Source organism: Desmodus rotundus, chromosome 5 (assembly GCF_022682495.2).
Source record: "Desmodus rotundus isolate HL8 chromosome 5, HLdesRot8A.1, whole genome shotgun sequence".
In the NCBI taxonomy this organism is placed as follows: domain Eukaryota; kingdom Metazoa; phylum Chordata; class Mammalia; order Chiroptera; family Phyllostomidae; genus Desmodus; species Desmodus rotundus.
In genome coordinates, this window is record NC_071391.1 from 70,895,004 (window position 1) to 70,914,926 (window position 19,923).

Here is a 19,923-nt window from a genome sequence, read left to right on the forward strand (position 1 = left end):
TTAAAAAATATTTTATTGATTATGCTATTACAGTTGTCCCATTTCTCCCCCTCTATTCCCCTCTACCCTGCGCACCACATCCCACCCCATTCCCCCCTTTTAGTTCATGTCCATGGATCATATACATAAATAAGTTCTTTGGCTTCTACATTTCCTATACTATTCTTACCCTCCCCATGACTATCTTCTATCTACCATTTATGCTACTTATTTTCTGTACCTTTTCCCCCCTCTCCCCACCAGCTCCCCCACTGATAACTTTCCATGTGGTGTCCATTTCTGTGATTCTGTTCCTGTTATAGTTGTTTGCTTAGTTTGTTTTTGTTTTTGGTTCGGTTGTTAATAACTGTTTGTTGTCATTTTACTGTTCATACTTTTGATCTTTTTCTTAGATAAGTCCCTTTAACATTTCATATAATAAGGAGTTGGTGATGATGAACTCTTTTAACTTGACCTTACCTGGGAAGGACTTTATCTGCCCTTCCATTCTAAATGATAGCTTTGCTGAATAGACTAATCTTGGATGTAGGTCCTTGCCTTTCATGACTTCAAATACTTCTTTCCAGCCCCTTCTTGCCTGTAAGGTTCCTGTTGAGAAATCGCTGACAGTCTTATGGGCACTCCATTGTAGGTAACTGTCTCCTTTTCTCTTGCTGCTTTTAAGATTCTCTCTTTATTTTTAATCTTGAGTAATGTAATTATGATGTGCCTTGGTGTGTGCTTCCTTGGGTCCAACTTCTTCGGGACTCTCTGAGCTTTCTGGACTTCCTGGAAGTCGATTTCCTTTGCCAGATTGGGGAAATTCTCCTTCATTATTTGTTCAAATAAGTTTTCAATATCTTGCTGCTGTTCCCCTCCTTCTGGCACCCCTCTGATTCGGATGTTGGAATGTTTAAAAATGTCCTGGAGGTTCCTAAGCCTCTCCTCATTTTTTTTGAATTCTTGTTTCTTCATTCTTTTCTGGTTGGATGTTTCTTTCTTCCTTCTGGTCCACACTGTTGATTTGAGTCCCAGTTTCCTTTCCATCACTGTTGGTTCCCTGTACATTTTCCTTTATTTCACTTAGCACAGCCTTCATTTTTTCATCTATCTTGCGACCATATTCAACCAATTCTGTGAGCATCCTGATTACCAGTGTTTTGAACTGTGCATCTGATAGGTTGGCTATCTCTTCGTCACTTAGTTGTATTTTTTGGAGCTTTGATCTGTGCTTTCATTTGAGCCATTTTTTTTTTTTTGGTCTTGGTGCACCTGTTACATAGTAAGGGGCAGAGCCTTAGGTGTTCACTAGGGCGGGGTAAAGCTTGTTGCTACACTGTGGTGCTGTATGTGGGGGAGAGGTCTGAAAGGGAGCAGTGGCACTTGTTCTGCTCTCTGCCGGTTTTCAGTCACTCCCTCCGCCTCCCACAATCAAACTGGGCCCCTCTAGTGCTGCTTCCCGAGTGGGTGGGCTTGTGCATGCTCTAGGCCCCTGTGGGTCTCTCCAACAAACTCTCCTGTGAGGCTGGGAGTTTCTCCTGCTGCCACCTTAACCCCCACAGGTGTTTTTAGTTAGAGGTTTGAGGCTTTATTTCCCCAAGCTGGAGCCCTGGGTTGCTCAGTCTGTTTTGCTCCCTCGCCGTTCCTCTCGGTTTATCTGAGTGTGTATGTAGGACTACCCTGTCTGCAATACACCGTCCACCGGCACCAGCCTCCTCCTTGCCCACCAGCCACAGCTTTGCCTGCCCCAGTCCTCCAGCCACTGCCTTGCCACGAATCCTCTCCTCCCTGCTGCCTGTTGCTGCCCTCCTCCGCCCCTCCTACCGGTCTGGATGAAACCAGGCATGTGCCCTAGAGGGGAATCAGACTGTCAGCCCTTCAGTTCACAAGCCAGCTGTCAATCCACTGAGCCACACCAGCCAGGCTACTTTACTTATTCCTTAAGTAGATACTTCTTTTCCTGTTCATGAAACAAAGAAAAAAAAATAAGTACACAGCAAATACCTGATACATAGTAAGTAGTCAACAAATGCCAATCTCCTTGTGTATACTAAAGTTAGTAAGAATTTTAATAAAATATTTCCTAAGTTGGATAGCCTAGATTCTTAATCTTTCTTGTCGTTATTAAGCACTCCAATTAGTCCATGCTGGCGATCCAAGGAAAGGTTAAAACTTGTGGGAAAGAAATACTTATTGTGAGGCTTTTCATTAAGTAGCAAAGATAAAGGATAGTAAAGGTATTACTAGTCTACCAGGTTTTTTGGATGAATTATTATAATTGCACTTGTTTTTTAAGTCTATCTTTACTGTCCAATTAAGAGAGTTTTTATTATGCCATAATTTTTATTAACTAATGTTTATTATATATTGAATGTATTTACTATTAATTAAGATACTAAGAAAATATTGTTGTTTGCATGGAAGGAGCTAGTTTTTCATCTAATTTGAAAAATGTTTATTTTTGAGAGTAGAAGATAGTAAAAAAAAAGGCTGTTCACTTCCTTTTTAATGGTATAAATCGGGAAAAAGTAATTATGAAGACTAATCTAAAAAAGTGAGTTAGAATTTTCTTGAAATCAAATTTTCAAGTGGTTGGTAGTTGCAGCCAGTCCTTGCAGCTGATAAACCTGAGGGTAAATCCCTCCCTTTGATGTACCAATATCAATCAAGGCTCAACTGTAAGAGAGGGTGTACACACCTCACACAGGAGGTGCACGTTGAGTGCCAAGCTTTGGTGATCGGGAAGGCTGTCCTGCTAGACCCTACAGAACACCTAATATATTAGGCCACTCTACTAATCCTGGGAGACGTAGTAGCTCTAATGTCAGTACATAGAAGTAAACATAGTGAAGCTGCCAAATGAGGAGACAAACATATCCCAAATGGAAGAACAGGACAAAACTCAAAAAAAAGAACTAAACAAAATGGAGACAAGCAATCTACTAGATGCAGAGTTCAAAAACACTGATAATTAGGATGTTCAGTGAACTTCGTGAGAACCTCAGTAGCCTAAGAAAGAACCAGGCAGAAATGAAGAATAATTTACAGGGAATCAGCAGTATAGTAGAAGAAGCCTAGAATCAAATTAGTGATTTGGAATATAAGGAAACAAAAAAACAACCAATCAGAACAACAAAAGAAAAAAATGAAAAAAATGAGGATAGTGTGAGGAGCCTCTGGGACAACTTCAAGTATACCAATATTCACATCATGGGGGTGCCTAAAGGAGAAGAGAGCAAGAAATTAGAAACCTATTTGAAAAAAGTAAAGACAGAGAACTTCCCTAACTTGGGGAAGGAAATAAACATTCAAGTCCAGGAAGCACAGAGAGTCCCAAACATGATGAACTCAAAGAGGCCCACACCAAGACACATCATAATTAAAATGCCAAATGTTAAACACAAAGAGGGAATCTTAAAAGCAATTAATTACCTACCAGGGGGCTTCCATAAGACCGTCAGTTGATTTCTCAACAGAAACTTTGCAGGCCGGAACGGATTGGCAAGAAATATTCAGAGATGAAAAGTAGGGACCTACAACCAAGATTACTCTATCTGGCAAAGTGATCATTTAGATTTGAAGGGCAGATAAAGAGCTTCCCAGACAAGAAAAAGGTAAAGGAGTTCACTGCTAAACCAGTATTACATGAAATGTTAAAGGGTCTTTAAGAAGAAGAAGGAAAGAAAGATTAAAAATATGAACAATAAAATGGCAATAAATACCTATCTATCAACAATTGAGTCTAAAAACAGAATAAATGAACTAGCTGAACAGAACAGACTTAAAGATACAGAGAACACTTTGACAGTTGTCAGATGGGAAGTGCGGTAGGGGAATGGGTACAAAGGGTGAAGGGAGTAAGAAGCACATTGTTGTTACAGAATAGTGATGGGGATGTAAAGTACAGCATAGGGAATATAGGCAATGATATTCTAATAACTATGTATGGGACCGGGCTGGGTACAGGATTTGTTGGAATGATCACTTGCTAAGTTATGTAAGGTCTAATCACTGGGGTGTATGCCAGAAATTAATATAATTATGTCAACTATAATTGAAAAATTAAATGATTTAAAATTAAAAAATATTAAGTTTGTATGATAAGGTTAAAAGTCAACTTATCGCCCTGGCTGTGTAGCTCAGTTGTTTGGAGCATCATTCCATGCACGAAAAGGTTGCGAGTTTGATCCCCAGTTGGGGTGCATGAGGGAGGCTACTGATCAATGTTTCTCTCTTGCATCAGTGTTTCTCTCTTTCTTCTTTTCTTTCTCTCTAAAAATCAATGGAACCATGTCTTGAGAGAGAATTAATATATCAATTTATCTACATCTGAATTGGAAATTCCTATATATGAATCAGCCTATCCATTAGAAGTTAGATTACATATTTTTTAAAAAATATAAAAAATTAACATGCATTGAGTTTTTATAATTTCTCAATGGTGAACTTTTAATATTATCAATCATGAAGAAGTTAGCAGTGTTAAGATATTATTGTAGTCTTCCTTAATGCCACTTTGATAGTATTTCATTCATAATCTCATTAGCATTTGTTTACTCCATATGTTGTATACCTTTTATTTTCATGTGCACAGAAAAGGCACATATCCTAGGTATAAAACTCAATGAATTTTCGGAAACAGAACTTCCTCGTTTAACTAGCAGCAAGTCACCTAAGAATAATAGTGGCTCCCAAAAGCCCACTTTCATCCCTGTTGTGTTCCTTTCCCAGTGCCTCTCCCTATATGCTTCTTACTAAACTAAAAATGAACTAATTTTCCCTGTGAATACATCCAGATGAGACACCATCTGATTTTAACCAAATCTGTCTTAACATTCAGCTCAATCAAAGTGATCTTTACCTGTATCTCTTCCCTTTCTCTCTACATCTCACTTTATTCCCAGAGATCAAAGTTTAAGTTTTATACTCACAGGCCTGTGCCATCTTTCTTTTCTCAGTGAGCTATTATTATTAGGATATTGGAATTTAGTCACTTTTTTGACTGCTCAGCCATAGTTAAATGTTAAGATGACCAGTATTTGGTAATGATATTATATTCAAAACTTCAACAGTAGATATTTTACATGAATTGAAGCCAGGTAATACATATTGTCACTTTGGAAATCCATGGAAAAGCTAAAAAGTGTAGGAAAATGGAGGTGTTTTATTGTTCTAACTTTGTACAGTTTTCTTAATACTAGATTGTTTGTTACCGTTCTTAGATTTTGAGGATGACATGATTATAACATCTGATGTCTCCCGATATATTGAAGACCCTAGTTTTGGATATGAAGACTTTGCCAGACGAGGAGAAGAGCATTTGCCAACATTCCGAGCTCAGGTATGAGATGTCTTTATTTCAGAGAAACTAGAGAATAAATACCGTTATTTAAATTGTGAAATGTTGAAATTTAAATAAATTGGCTTCTAAAGAAATTAGTAGATAATTTTGATAGAGCCTATGAGTCTTTTTATTTAATCTAGTTTTCAGCCTAGTATATATAATTTGATGTCCCAATAGATGCATTATTATTTCAGTGTTTTCCCCACTTAGAAGGCGAAAGGAAACTGCTCTATTCAGTTACTTGCTTTATTACATTGTAGTTAGATAATATTCTTACTACTTTGTGGGGAGGAGCATAGCAAGGAAGAAATCAAGGGATGTATCACATTTATTATTAAAAGACATTTTATAATAAGATCATAAACCAGTAACTAATGGCTTAAGAGCTATTCCTTCCCCATTCTTAGAAAAATATAGCCACAATAATGACGTGGCCCCTACAGAGAATATAAACGTGAATGAACACAAATTCCTTTGCACCTCTTCCAGAAGATGTAACTGTCCATGTTACTGAGTAGGTTTGATCACATAGGAATAGTCCAAGATCTCCTGGGGTCCTTCCAGATTAGGGTTTAGTTTGCATAGTATTGTACTCGACCACAGGAAGCAGCCAGCTTGTTACTGACATGCTAAATCCTGGGCCCCCCTGGGAGAACAGCGTGGCACTGCAGCCTGTAAAGTGATATGAAGGCTTCTTAGTAAAGCTACAAACTTAGAAATAAATTTGAAATATCTTCACTTACTTGCTTAAGTAGTTATAGTTGATAAGAACATAGAGTTTATTTAAATGAAGAATGTCCGATTTGTGATTATATACATTTTATTCTTTTAGGACTATACCTGGGAAAATCACGGGTTCTCCCTGGTGAACAGACTTTATTCTGACATTGGACATCTTCTTGATGAAAAGTTTCGCATGGTCTACAGTCTCACCTATAACACTATGGCCACCCATGAGGACGCTGACACAACCATGCTGCACAGAGCTTTATTTAACTATGTTCACTGTATGTTTGGAATCAGGTATGTGCATTGTGGAGACAGTTTTATACATTTCTAAAGGAAAATTCTGACATGAGTCTCACTTCTATCCTGTAGGAGTATATAGTTCTGGTGAGAAAATATTACATGTAGGCTTCTGATTAAAAAAATAATAATTTCACTTTATAGGAAAGCATTTGCCTGTGGTTAACTATTGTAATCTTAACATGCATATGTAAATATAGTCATATAACAATTTACCAGTGCGGGAAAAAAATCAGGAATCATTGGAAATAGGATAAAATCAGACTCAATTTGAGAATCCTTCCTGGAAGAATTTGCAGTTAAAAACCATATATGGTATTTCTTTAGATCACTTTAATAAATGCTGGTTGGTTAGTTAGTTTTGAAGGAATGGGTGATTAGGGTATAAATGAAATTAGGATAGATTCTGCTCTCATAAAGCTTATGTAAGTTCACATAAGAACCCTGAAACAAAACTATCAGTCAGTGTAAATTAATAGCCTCTACATTTTAAAAATTAGCATTGAGTAGATGGAGATGGACGAGGGTATAAGAATGACAAATGGTAATAGGAAAAAATACAATAAAAAATAAATTTGAAAAAATAAAAACAAAAATTAGTGTTGAGAAGACAGTGAATAAATGAGATTGAATGGTCTAATCAGGAAAGCTTTTTTCTTTTTTGCTGGAGAGAGAATGTGCCTCTGTGAGTTGGTTTTCGAAGTCCTTTATGGAGATACATTTCCAGAATGAGAAAGTCTCCAGTTACGAATGCATTCACTTTGACTCTGTACTACGTCCTTTCTGATAAAGTATTAGAAAGCCTTTGTGAAGTGGAATTAGAATTTAATTGTTAAGCAAAGTAGTTTTATAATTTTAACGAAGAAGAAACAAATTTCCTGACATACCAACATTCTAAAAGACACTATTACGATGGTAAATAATAACTGCTATTTACCCATTTACCATCCTCAATAAGTTGTCACAGAATCATCACCTTTTGAAACAGATATTTTACCTACCTAATTAAGAATAAACACCAGTAGAATTTAATTCAGTTGTGATAAATGTTTATTATATTCATGATAATAACAAATGTTGTGCTGATTATATTTATCTGTGGGATGGTACCAAATACAGTTTATATAAAATCCTTGAGATACTGTGTTTTAACTGTGTTATGTTGGGTTAAAAATTAACTGAAAATGCAGAAATTTCACACACACACACACACACACCCCTCACTGTGTTTACCCTCCTGTCTGCCTCTACACCCATTTACTCTGGCCCCTCTCTCTTGTTACGGATGAACTGTCAGTGCTCCTGTGCACTTGGGCACAAAGCCCCATCTTCTCTCATCTTCCGAGATCCTTATTCTAGCAATCTCCCTTTTCTGTGTGATCACCGTTACAAATCTCTTTATTGGATCCTTCTCATCAGTATATAAACTTGCTGTTATTTCTGTCATCTTAAAAACTTTTTTTCCTTCATTCTGCGTGTCCCTCTGGCTTCTGCCTCACTTTCCTGCTCCTGTGCACAGCCAATCTCTTTGAAAACACTTTGTATATTTACTGTCACCATTTTCTCATCTCTCATTCTCTCTTGAACCTGCTTCCAGATCAGGCTTTTACTCCTTCTTCACTAACAAAATTGGTCTCATTGAGGTTGCCAGGGAACTCTGTGTAGCTAATTCTGGTGGTTAGTTTCCAGTTATCATCTTATTTGAGTCAGCAGCACTGGACACAGTTCACTACTCCTTTCTTGAAACACTTGACCCCTACTTAGGGCTCTATATTTGCTCCTTCAGGTATTTCTCAGATGTCAGCCTCTCAGAGAAGCCTTCCTGCCTGCCTGCCCTATCTAAAAATCACAGCCCCTCTCCTAGCCACCAGTTTCATTTTATCTCCATAGTAGTTATCACCATCTGACATACTATGCTTTTATCTTTTTAATTTTTCTTTTTTCTCCAGTGGAATTTAAATTCCCCGAGACCAGGGATTTTTATCTATTTTGTTCATTTGTCTACTACCAGTGCTTAAAAGAGTACATGGAAAATACATGGCACATAATAGGCATTCAAGAAATATTTTTAGAGGTATTAACGAGTTTTGGGTGTTTAATTTCTAGACAGTAGATGTCTGGTATAACTTCAGAAGTCAGAAATTTTGGTTTTGTCATTGCCAAGCTGTTGTCATATCGCTCACAGGTATGACGACTATGACTATGGAGAAGTCAATCAGTTACTTGAACGAAGCCTGAAGGTTTACATTAAGACCGTGGCCTGCTATCCTGAGAGAACTACCAAGCGCATGTATGACAGTTACTGGCGTCAGTTCAAACACTCAGAAAAGGTGTGCTTCATGACTAAACAGTATGCCATGGGTAGAGTGTTCAATATAAGAAGTAATGATTATGAAAAACTAGGCATGAAAATATTAAGAAATCAGTGCCTTTAAAAGAAATGGAAGTAGCATCATCTAGTCATCTTTTTTTAAATGTTTTTAAACTTAGGTTTATTGAGTATTAACTAAATTTTGGTTGTGTGTTTTGTCTAATCTGGTGTATAAAGTTTAGCCTTCACTAAACTTTGGCCTTTAAAGGACTCACGGGCATGGACAACAATGTGGTGATTGCTGTCGGGGCGGGGGGTGTCAGGATACTAAATGGTAATGGGGGGAAAAAAACTTTAAAAAAAAGGAACATTTGAATCTGAATGTTGATATTTGAAGAAACATCTATCATTCTAACTATTAAAAAATCAAACCTACTGAAATGTTACATTAAGTGTAATTGTGTCTTGGCGTAGAAGGCCTATCCATTTAGAGATTTCTTTGACTGTAGCCTTTCGAGTTAACTTGTTAGAACAATAGTTGCTCATTCTAATTTGGTAATTTTAGTATTTTTACAATACAATGCAGGACCTTTGAGTCAAATATATGATATAAAAATACTACTTTGGACATGGGGAAATCATTATTTAAGAATTAATAAATATTAAGGATCTTTACTAACATTATAAGAACTGGCCTTAAACCTGAGTCTATTGACCTTTAAGTCCAAGAATCTTCCGTTTGTTCCACTGTTTTCAAGCTGGAGAGTAAAAAACTTTTTAGGGTCCTGATACTCACTATATAACTATATATGACCTTGACAGAAAATGTTACGGCCTCATACCTGGCAGATTTTTTTGAAAAGTCTTAGAGCCAATTACACAGTCAGTAAATACCCATTTTATCCCAGCTCTCCCCTTGATGGATCTTTATGGCCTCTTTATATGTTTGCAGTAGATTTTCTTCCTTTACTGTTTTTGTCTAGAAATTCTCTTCATTCATCAAGAGATTCATATTTAACAATATACCAAGCTATAGAAAGTAACCAAAATAATTAAAATCTAGTATCACATTTTTGTAATACATTTTGAAAATATATGAGTTAACTTATCAAGTTATGGAGAAATAGTATCCCCCCAAAAGTTAAGTGCTTTTTCACATATATTTTTAAAAGACTCTAGGGAAGCTATGCATATCTAATGAGTACCAGACACTAATTACTGAAAGCTTCAGATGTTCACTTTAGTATCCTTTCAATTAAATAGTAAAAAATGTTTTTTTAAGTTTTCCAAGGAATAAGCATAGGCTATAAGCAATGCAGGCTGGATTTTTAGCCATATAAAATTTTACAACTGGAAGAAAGTATTAATACAATTTTTAGAAAAGTTGTAATGTATAAAAATTAGTTTCATTTTATAACCTAAAAGATTGATTGGCTTTACATAACATATATGCTAACAGAATTATTGGAATTGTTAAGACTTTAGGGCAGGGGTGTCAAACTCATTTTCACGGGGGGCCACATCTGCCTTGTATTTGCCTTCAAAGGGCCGAATGTAATTTTAGGACTGTATAAATGTAACTACTCCTTAACTAAAGGCAAGGAGCCCGGTGCTGCTGCCGGGTAGAAACGAGGTGGAGGGCCGGATTCAGCCCGCAGGCCATGAGTTTGCCACCTGTGCTGGAGGGGGTTATCTTTACTGCTTACGAGAGCTGTTTCCTATGAACAGTTTTTCTCTGCATGTTACATCATGTACATGCATGACTTTGCCCGGAGGGGTGTGTTTGTGCGCGTGTGTACATACACAAGAAAAACCTCTGTGAAGGTCTTCTATACAAATACAATTTAAAAATTTTCAGTTGTTTATAATGGTCATTAAACTGATAACATTTGCATTTCTAGGTTCACGTCAATTTACTTTTAATGGAAGCACGGATGCAAGCTGAACTTCTGTATGTTCTTCGTGCCATCACTCGGCATTTGACCTGAAGCAGCATCCAGGGAAAATGTCATATATGTGTAAAGACCTTTTCACATGGGATATACATCAGAAGCTGTTTGTGATGTAGCATCAAAAATTACTCACTTCTCTGTGTCAAAGTTTAGCCGTTTTTTGGGGGCGGCTGTAATGTGCAATGATGTGTTTTCTTTTTCTTGATGCTTAACATTACTAACAATTGCAAAAATAATACTGAGGAGCACTACTTTGCATTGTTTATAGTTGGATTTTTGGAAACTGATCATAAATCATGAACCTGGTTTGTTAATGCTTAACTTCAGCGCTTTGGGGTTTGCGTGTATGTGTATTTCCCTCCCCCCTTCTTTTGGTTAAATAAGGAAAAGCGCTTAAAATCTGCTCAAGCGATTGTTGATTCAGATATTGGAATTCAGCAAAGAATAACCTCCTCTGGCCATTCTCAACGTTTCATGTTGTGTCCTAAATCCGATAGAGGAAAAGCATGCGCTGTTGAACTAAGCTGCTCACAGGACACATACCTGTGTCCCCAGGAGATTATTTGTCAGGCACTGTTTGGTTTTCTTTTTTGTTGTTGTTCGTTTGTTTTTGTTTTTTTTTTACTGCTATTGGCGATAACGTGAAATGTGATACAGCCATTGTCCATAATTTAATGTGAAATTAATCATGATGAATTCTATAGCATGCTACTGAAATGCCAAATTCAGCTATTTTCTTTCTATTCTGAAACGGAAGTTTCAGGTTTCCATATCAGATGTATATATTAAAAGTGGAATTATGCACAATCCTTTCTATCACTGACAGTAATCCTCAGTCATCTTAAATGATCAGTGCTCACAGTGCTGCTTACAGTTCATTCGTTGGCACATACAAACTTGTACCCACCCACACGAGGCTGACCAAAAATTTTCTTTGCACATTTTTCTTTTCTCATAGTGTTTTCTATATTGCAGTAAGCATAAGAAGGTTAATATGCCTATATTTTTTCCTGTTAGGCTTTTAGGACTTATTTTCCATGATTTTTCTTATAATAGGGTAAACAGTTTATTATTCAAAGGTAAAAATTGTGTTTCTATGCATTAATGTGAATGAACAACAACAGCAACAAAAAGAGTGCAATATGTTAAAAAATATGTATACTCAACTAAACTTTCCCCCTATTAGTCACTGCAGAAGTGTCCTTTAAAACAGAGCCATAAAGAAATTTGGTTCAGATTTCTTTATTGCACAAGGCTTTTGCCTTACTGGGGTTGAACAATGTTCCTTTCATAATGCCAAAGCATCCCCCTCCCCAGAAAAATCTCTTTGGATGACTGGTTAAAAAAGATTGTCAAGTGTTAGGGGAAGAATATAAGCATCCAAAAAGTCACATTTTTGCATTGGTTTATGTTGCTTGATTAGACTATCTTCACAGAGCACAACATTATGTGTTTATAGCTTTAATTTGTTTTCTGTTAACGAACCAGTGAAGTGCCTAAAGAGATGCTTACAACTATCCAGGAGGACACGACTGCACAGCTTGAACACTTTTTGGTTAATTAACAGTGACCTAAATTGTATACCAACATGCTGATTTTTTAAAACAGATCCATTTTTTTCCACAGTAAATAATATAGTTAATTTTTTTTGTTAGAGTTCCCACAAAGACTTTAGATTTACTTACTTGTAATGTAGGACTTACTTTTTTCCGTCTCTCGTGAAAGAATAGTGTTTTGTTAAGTAATTTCCCCCCTTCCATTTATCTTCCTTTTCTGGTACAATAAGTAGATTGCTTTCTTTTTGATCTTGTTTCAGATAAGAAAATAGAGAGATGACTGTAAGCCTGTTAACATAAGGAAGTTCTGCATTTTTAGATTCCAGGATCATCTTTGAAAACTTCCATGTGAGGAAAAAATTACTAATTTTTTAAAGACAGGGTGGTTTATTTAAAGAGATTCGTCAAAGAACTCATGCCAGGTTTCTTCTCTTTTGTTTATGGATATACCATATGTTGGATTTATTCAATATCACATTACATAGATATGTTTTATAAAGAAAAAATGTAAGAGAATGGCAAAACCCGGATGACAACATAAATGTCCATTTAACTTCCCTAACGTTAGAACTTTCGAGTTGAGGATATCTTTTATTCTTGACATTTGTTTTTTTAATAGAATTCTTTCAGTTAACAGCCCTCTATTTTTGTGCAGGTGACCTGTGTTACAGGATGAAAATGACTTTTATATATTGAAAAGGAGGAGAAGTTCTCAGAGAACACCCACATGAGCTTTAGACCAAAAGGGGAAACAAGGTTTAAGTAACTAAAATGGCCACTTAGTTTTTGTTTTTTTCTTGTTTTTCCCCAGAAATGTAAGTAGTTGGAATTTGAGTTATGGAAATATTAGTGCCTTTACTAGATCTTTTTCCTAGCAAAGTTTCTTTTCAACTCAGCATTGATCTATCTCATCAGTAATCAGGAAAATCAGTTGACTTGGAACTATAAACAAAAACAAAACAATCTATGTACGAACCTCAGTGAACCAGCCTAGAAAAATTGACCTCTGGGGGTGCCTGAGCACCTGCTCAGATGCAGCACGCACAGCATTCCGGGTAGTGAATACCACGTTACAACGAGTTTGCTGTGAACTTTATCTAATGCAAACTTGAAATTTGATGCGGTTTTCCAGGGTGGTATTTTTTCAGAGTATTGAATTTACTATGTAGTAATTTATAGCATAGCTTTTTATATTAAAATGTGATATTTTTAAAAGAGCTATCTGGTTCAATTGGTGAAACGATGTGATTACACGAGATGCTGACCTACACCTGGGCTTGCATTGTGCCAAACTTCAATGTGCAAGTGTACGCGAGAAAAGCACACGTGAATGTGAATTCTCTAACTCCGTTGCTTATTATGTTAAAATTAGTCTAGTCATCCACTGATGTATTTGCTTGATCGATGTCTATTTACTTTCAAATTTCAGGTTTTCCAGCTCTAGTTGTAATTCTTCATTTTTCAGATCACCTTAAGAAATACCTAAATACTGTCCCACCTGAAAGTAAATCTGTTCTTTAACCTGATCCCTTGACTGTGGAAGTGGCCTGGCAGCAGCCTCATTAGATTGTCAGATTAGGCCTTCTCAGGTGAGCTCATGATATTTAGAGGAAAAAAGGCCTTTGAGACGGGACTGCTTATTACCTTACTCACCTTTTTGAACTAAGTGTATTGTCTCAGTCTCAGGAAGAATCTTTGTTCCATTTGGGGTACTGTTTAGAAAAAAAGATGGCCTTTAATTATGGCTTTATATCCAAATAATGGCCAACTTTGACAGGGCTGTTTTAGAACAGAGACTCAGTGTAAGCTTTTTATCAATATCATATTTGAACCAGAATCCCTATCTTAGTTGCGTTATGTATAGTCTCCTAAAATTTTTCAATGCTTCTAAAAGCTAATTAACATTATTCCAGAGCAGCTTTTTCCTTCCTGCCTTAGAGTTATTTTTAATCCAAAATCATAGATTTTTTTTCATGCTATAGCAAAATAAAATTATCAGCAAACAAAGATCTGTGCTTAAAAATAAATAGCTCACCACTGTAGTGCAGACTGCATTCGTATTGATGGTAACATTCTCTTAAACTCTAAGGACAAGTCATCAGGGAAAAATAAATTTCAGTGCATGTGATAAAAATGATTTGCACTGTACTAGTAAAATGAGGTTTTTGGTTTATGTTGTGTTTAAAGACAATTCTAAATCATCCCTCTGGAAAGAAAGACCTTAAACTCTTCCTCTAATAGGACTTTTTCTTTTATGCAAATAGATGGTCTTGCTGCGTGGAGTAAACTTATGCAACACTAATGTTATATAAATAGTAGGTGAAATTTTCGTAGTAGTATAATCCAACAGCAAACTGAAAGACACATGGCTACACTATTCAGATCGAGTTTTAAGTTAGCTAATTCATATAATCAGAACCTCTTCTAGGTGGCCATCATCATAAACTATGTTTCCCTATAATCTCCCTCTGGAGACTGAGAATCAAAATAAGTAGTCTTTCCTCAAAGCAGTACTGTAACATGAATGTATTCATCTCAGTCAACGGAACTTAAATGCCCCCTTTATGTGGAGCTTATTTCCATGCTAATGTGGCTTAGTTAGAAGTGTCTGCTCAGGTGAGACCTAGAACAAAAATAGCAGGGGTGAAAAGGATCATAGAGATAGAGGTATATGTCAAGGCAGAGCCTGGTGAGGAAGGAAAAGGTTTTCAAAGAACACAGGAAACGTGATTCCGAGAGTGTGGCTGTCCTCAGCATCAGCATTTACTATAAAGGAACATTTCCCATTGTAGGATCTCCTCCCTGTATTCGGTCTATCCTTCCCACCTGCTTTCTCTTCCTCCAAGTGCCTCAACCTCTACATGCTCCCTCTCCTCCCCTTCCCTCTGTCCATCTTGGTCTGAATGCCTTTTCACACTCCAAACCAAACATCACCAGCCACCTGCTGATAGTCACCAGCATTTACTTTCCTGAGTCACTTTTTCTCCATTCATTAAGAATATGACTTTGTCCTAATTCCCTCTAAATCCCGCTACCATCCTGTAATATTTTGGCTCACCTTTGTTCCAGAGACCCCGCCAGATATTATGCAGCACCAATGTAATCCTGTCCATTCCAGACTGTTCTACCCTTTCCCAGCTGCCAAAATATCTTGCTCTCCTCTACCTCATCCCCAAAGAGCCTATAAATTCAGAGTATCCAATGTTTTCATGGATTTACTCTCTGTTCAGTAATACTACTTCCATATTTTAAATAAATCACAGAAGATTTTTGCCTTCTAACAAAGTAGGAATCTTTATATTTATACAGATACAGAAATTAAACTATTTCTACCATGCAGAATTTAGCATTTAACAGGATTTTAAAGTGATTGAATTGCCATTCTAACCTGGATCTGTATTAGGTAATAAATACTGGTGTTAGTCCAAGTTATTTGAATGTAAAGGTAAAATTCCCCAGCAGTCCAGATTAATCTGTAACCTTATTGGCACAGAAAAGTTCTGGCATACAAATGGGTGGTGTTTCAGGCATTTGCTTTATTTGGTGGTATTTGGGCCTCGAAACACACTTTTAATAGAAGGATATATGATAAAGGGTGTTCAGGTGGTCCTACTAGATCACAGAAGCCCATATGATTATACGTTTAAAAAACCACAAAATTAGCTACATAAGGATTTGATCAAGCTTTCCTGGGTTAGACTACCCTGTTCTCATGGGGGGTGGGGGGATGTCCTATGGGATAGAAAGGGAGTGCATTGCCTTTGTCACCTTTATTCCCTGGCTACACTTAGGAACATCCAGACAGTATAGCATCACTGAGGAGCAGGAAACGCACAAGAGGAGGAAGAAGCAGGAGTTCTTCCTCTCCAGCCAGTGCGTGCTTACTCGGTGTAGTTCGTAGAGGAAGACTTGTCAGGTTTCTAATATGGGGGGTGTTTGTCTACAGGTGGTTGTCTGACCTGAAGATGAATGAACCACCCTGTTTGAAAGTATCAATTACTGTGATTAATGGTCGTATCTGGATGCTTTTCACTCCCATTCATGAGCAACCCAGCCTGAGAGCAGAGTCTAGTAATGCTTTTTAGGGCCCAGGAATGAATCAACGCCTAGTTAGGAAATGAGACAGTAATAGAGACTGAAGGGGAAGGGATTTTATTAAATTGTATGTAATGAAGCATTTGTTCTAGCTTTAAATTAATCATGGTTACACCACCATGAAGTACAGAATTGAAAAAGGAGAGATACGGGGTAGGGAAAGGAAGAATATTTGATTCTTTGCAATGCTTGTGGAAAGTTTTGAAATAATGAAATGCACACTATAAAATAGCCTTTAGAACAAAAACCCCCATTTTGTAGCTCATAGGAGAATATCAAACATTAGTAAGCCTAAATATGATAAATACAATTTTTGGTATATAAATTTGCAAAAACAGTCTTTTCTTCCACCCTGAAAATTAACCTTTTAGAAGGGAATGTATGCATCCTGGTTAACTAGGTGTATGCGTTACAACACTTATAAATGAAATGGACCATACATCTCTTTCCTAATGTCTTCACCAATTTTTACCCGACACCAAATCTGATAAGGAAGGATCAAGAGGTGGGATAAAGGAAACGTCAGCTGGGTAGCCAAGTAGTTTCCTTTGTAATGTTGAGGGTGTTTTCTCCTCTTTGAATTTTACTGGTTCTCTAAAATAAAAGCAAAGAGTTAAATGATACCCTTGTTCATCAAGGAAAGTTAACCAAACTCTATGTCTAATGCAGATAATTTCCTTTGCATTCATATATCTTCCCTGGAAAGAAAATACAATTTTTCCCTTCCTCTTTCTCGTTACATTTACTCTTTTCAACCTGAGATAAGATAGACACAGAAAGCAAACCACAAGCCAGTTTGGCGTCTTTGTGCTAATAGAACAGTGACATCCACATGCACAGTCTGAGCAAGGTGAAGAAGAACCCTGTCCAGTAGACTTGGACCATGGCCTTGCTGCTTGGATTAGCTCCTTCAAACCTGAAAATAACTTTTCTGGTCATGGAAGAACTGGATGTATCCTTTAGCTTATAAAATAGGATTTGAACTTGAAATCTCGTTTTTAAATCCTGATTTTGCAGGGCAGCTACATGATGAATGTACATATTAAGATTTTGTAGCTGAATTGCACATGAAATCAGATTGCCAACTTTTTGACTTTCAATTTTAGACTTCATTTTATCCTTAAGTTGTGAGCGATATATGTAGCATGCTGTGAAATGTCTATTATAGTTCTTTAATTCATCAGTATTAATACAGAATTATCTTTTGTGTTCCTTGGTACTTTTTATTCAGTGTAATCAGAAGCTGTGATGTTTTGCCTTTGTAGTCCTGTGCTTTGTTACTGTAATTTTTTTTTACGAAGCACGTGACTTTGGACTAATGTGAGGCGGATGATCTTTAAGACTGCTATATATATATATGTCTCTTACTATATAAGGTTTTCAATTAGAATAAGCTTTTATCGGATAGATCATTGATGCAATTTAGGATTTACACAATTTTCATTGTCAAATGGCAGTCTTATATTTATAGTTTCAATTCTGAAAATAGCAAACTTGATAAACAGCCACTTTAAACTTGTTCTGGCAAACCAGACCCTGCTGTAGATGTAGTCTAAGGTAGTTGACCATATAAGCCTTTTCACCCGTTATGCCCTCTGCAGGAGTCAGCAGTTAAGGAGAGTATAGAACCCATGAGAGCTTTTTGTATGTATGACTAGGTTTTATTTTTCTTATGTTGCTGATTTTACAACTCTGACTAAAACTGACCTGAATGGATCAGTTTATGTGTATTCTAGTGCTTTAATGCCTTTTTTTTTTTTTGGAGGGATGGGTAATATTATTTGAACAGATGGAGAAGGAAATGTTAGTGAGTCAAGACAAACACATTCGAAATAAAGGAACTGTGTATTAACATGTTAACAATTCATAACTGCACTTTTTATGACATTTTGAAAATCTATTTATAGGTACAGAACAATGGGTTTTGTTAAACTGTATCACATTTATACTTGCAGAAATTTATTTCATTGTTATTAGTAGGAATTTTATTGGTTCAATAAAATTGGCAAAACTGAACCCCAATTATTTGCTTTTATATATGTACTGTTTTTATTTACATTGGAGTAGCATTCTTGCCTGGGTTTGTTTCTGTGTGATTATTGACGTACACATTCTAAAAGACATCAGAATTTTAAGTCATTTTCTCCCCCTTAATTTCTCCCTCACACACAGTTTTCTCATGACATTTCTTATAGTCACTCAGTATTGCATTAGTAGAATATTGCAATGTATACAATGGGCAAAATGTATAGTTATTGTTACCTTTTAAAATACCAGTTATGGTCTCGGCAAGAGGAATACTTCACTTTATCTCTTGTTATCAAAATAGTGAAGAAGTGATAGCATTTTATAGATGAGGAAATGGAGTCTTAAGAGGGCTTTGCTTGCCCAAGAGTTGGCACCTAGAGTTGGCAGTGAGCATTTCCACTCCAGTCTTCCTGATACTACTTCGTATGTGGAACTTCACTACCTTAATTCAGCCTGAGTTTCTTGCTAAGTGATTGAAATGACCATACTATCAACATGCCATCTCACCGCAAACCGGAGGTTAGATAACCTTCCTCTCTATCTAACTTGCAACTTTCATGATTTTTTTTTAAAAATTGGTTTTTCCCCTTCCAGTCCTGAATGGGTCCTTTGATCTAAAAGATAGTCCCCATGGGGGAGGCGCACAGACTAGTATATAAAATTGGTACCTGTCCCTTTAGAGGCTAACCATTTTTCCCAACAAGCCTGATGCTAAAGAAGACTCAGGAAAGCTTGAAACTGTTGCATTTTATTTTTAGGACTATTTTCCTACATGGCGGAAGTTAGCAATTCAAAGTCCAAGTTTCTAATGCACAGAACTTTCTAAGTGCGGTGAGAAGAAGTCAGCCTCAGAAAGTGTCTCTGCTCCCATGATCTCATCTCCTTCACATGTTTCAAAACACAGGTGAGCCCCAACCTTACCACAGAACTCTTTAAAAGGAATTTGAGGCAAGAATTCTTAATACTCCTTCCTGCACTGGCCTGCTCCCAAAATAAATGAAAATAAATCCTTCATCTTTGCATCAAGTTGAAATTCAGGTGAACTCTGTCGGTTGCAGTACTTTTCACCACCCATTGACTACTTCCTTTATTTGTAGAGGCATTAGTGCACTAGTAACCATTTCATACTCACCGTGGCCCCTCCAAGTTCCGTCCTGCTGCTGGGGCCACTGAGTCCAGGCAGGCTGCAGCCCTGTCTTCACAGACCCGGTGGGAAAGTACCTCCTACACGGCCCAGGGCTGCCCTGGTCTGGTTCCCTGTGCTGGGGCTGTGCTGAGTGCTCCCGGCAGGGTGTTGGCGCTGAGCACACACAGGCAGAAGTGAAGGAGTTCATGGTCAAAGCAGCTGGATGACTGCTTCCTTCTTTCATTTCCCCAGGCCACAGTTTGGAGACTCCCAGGGCCTGGTGGGATTGAGTGCCAGTCCAACTCCCAGCCTTTCCTCCTCTACTGTTTCAGTCCCCCACCCCTCCAACCCTGCCCTGTGGGTCTCAAATCAGCCTTGGTCTTGTGCTTTGCTTTCCTTGGAGCCCAGGCCAAGAAAAGGCAGTACGGTGTAGGGAGTTAGCACACAGATCCCAGAATAAACTCAGATCTAAGCACCACCATTGCTAACTACCTGACCTTGAACAA

The 19,923-nt window shown here is 37.2% G+C and overlaps 1 protein-coding gene across 1 annotated transcript in view; it reads left to right on the top strand.

Moving 5' to 3' along the window:
- SESN3 (sestrin 3) overlaps positions 1–18,285 on the top strand; it is a 77,573-nt gene extending 59,288 nt beyond the window's left edge. The window contains exons 7-10 of the mRNA XM_024574629.3: positions 5,202–5,320; positions 6,156–6,346; positions 8,535–8,679; positions 10,562–18,285. Of these exons, the coding sequence (XP_024430397.2) occupies positions 5,202–5,320; positions 6,156–6,346; positions 8,535–8,679; positions 10,562–10,648 (542 nt within the window). The 3' untranslated portion in view covers positions 10,649–18,285. The remainder of the gene's footprint in view (positions 1–5,201; positions 5,321–6,155; positions 6,347–8,534; positions 8,680–10,561) is intronic.
- The last annotated feature ends 1,638 nt before the right edge of the window (positions 18,286–19,923 follow it).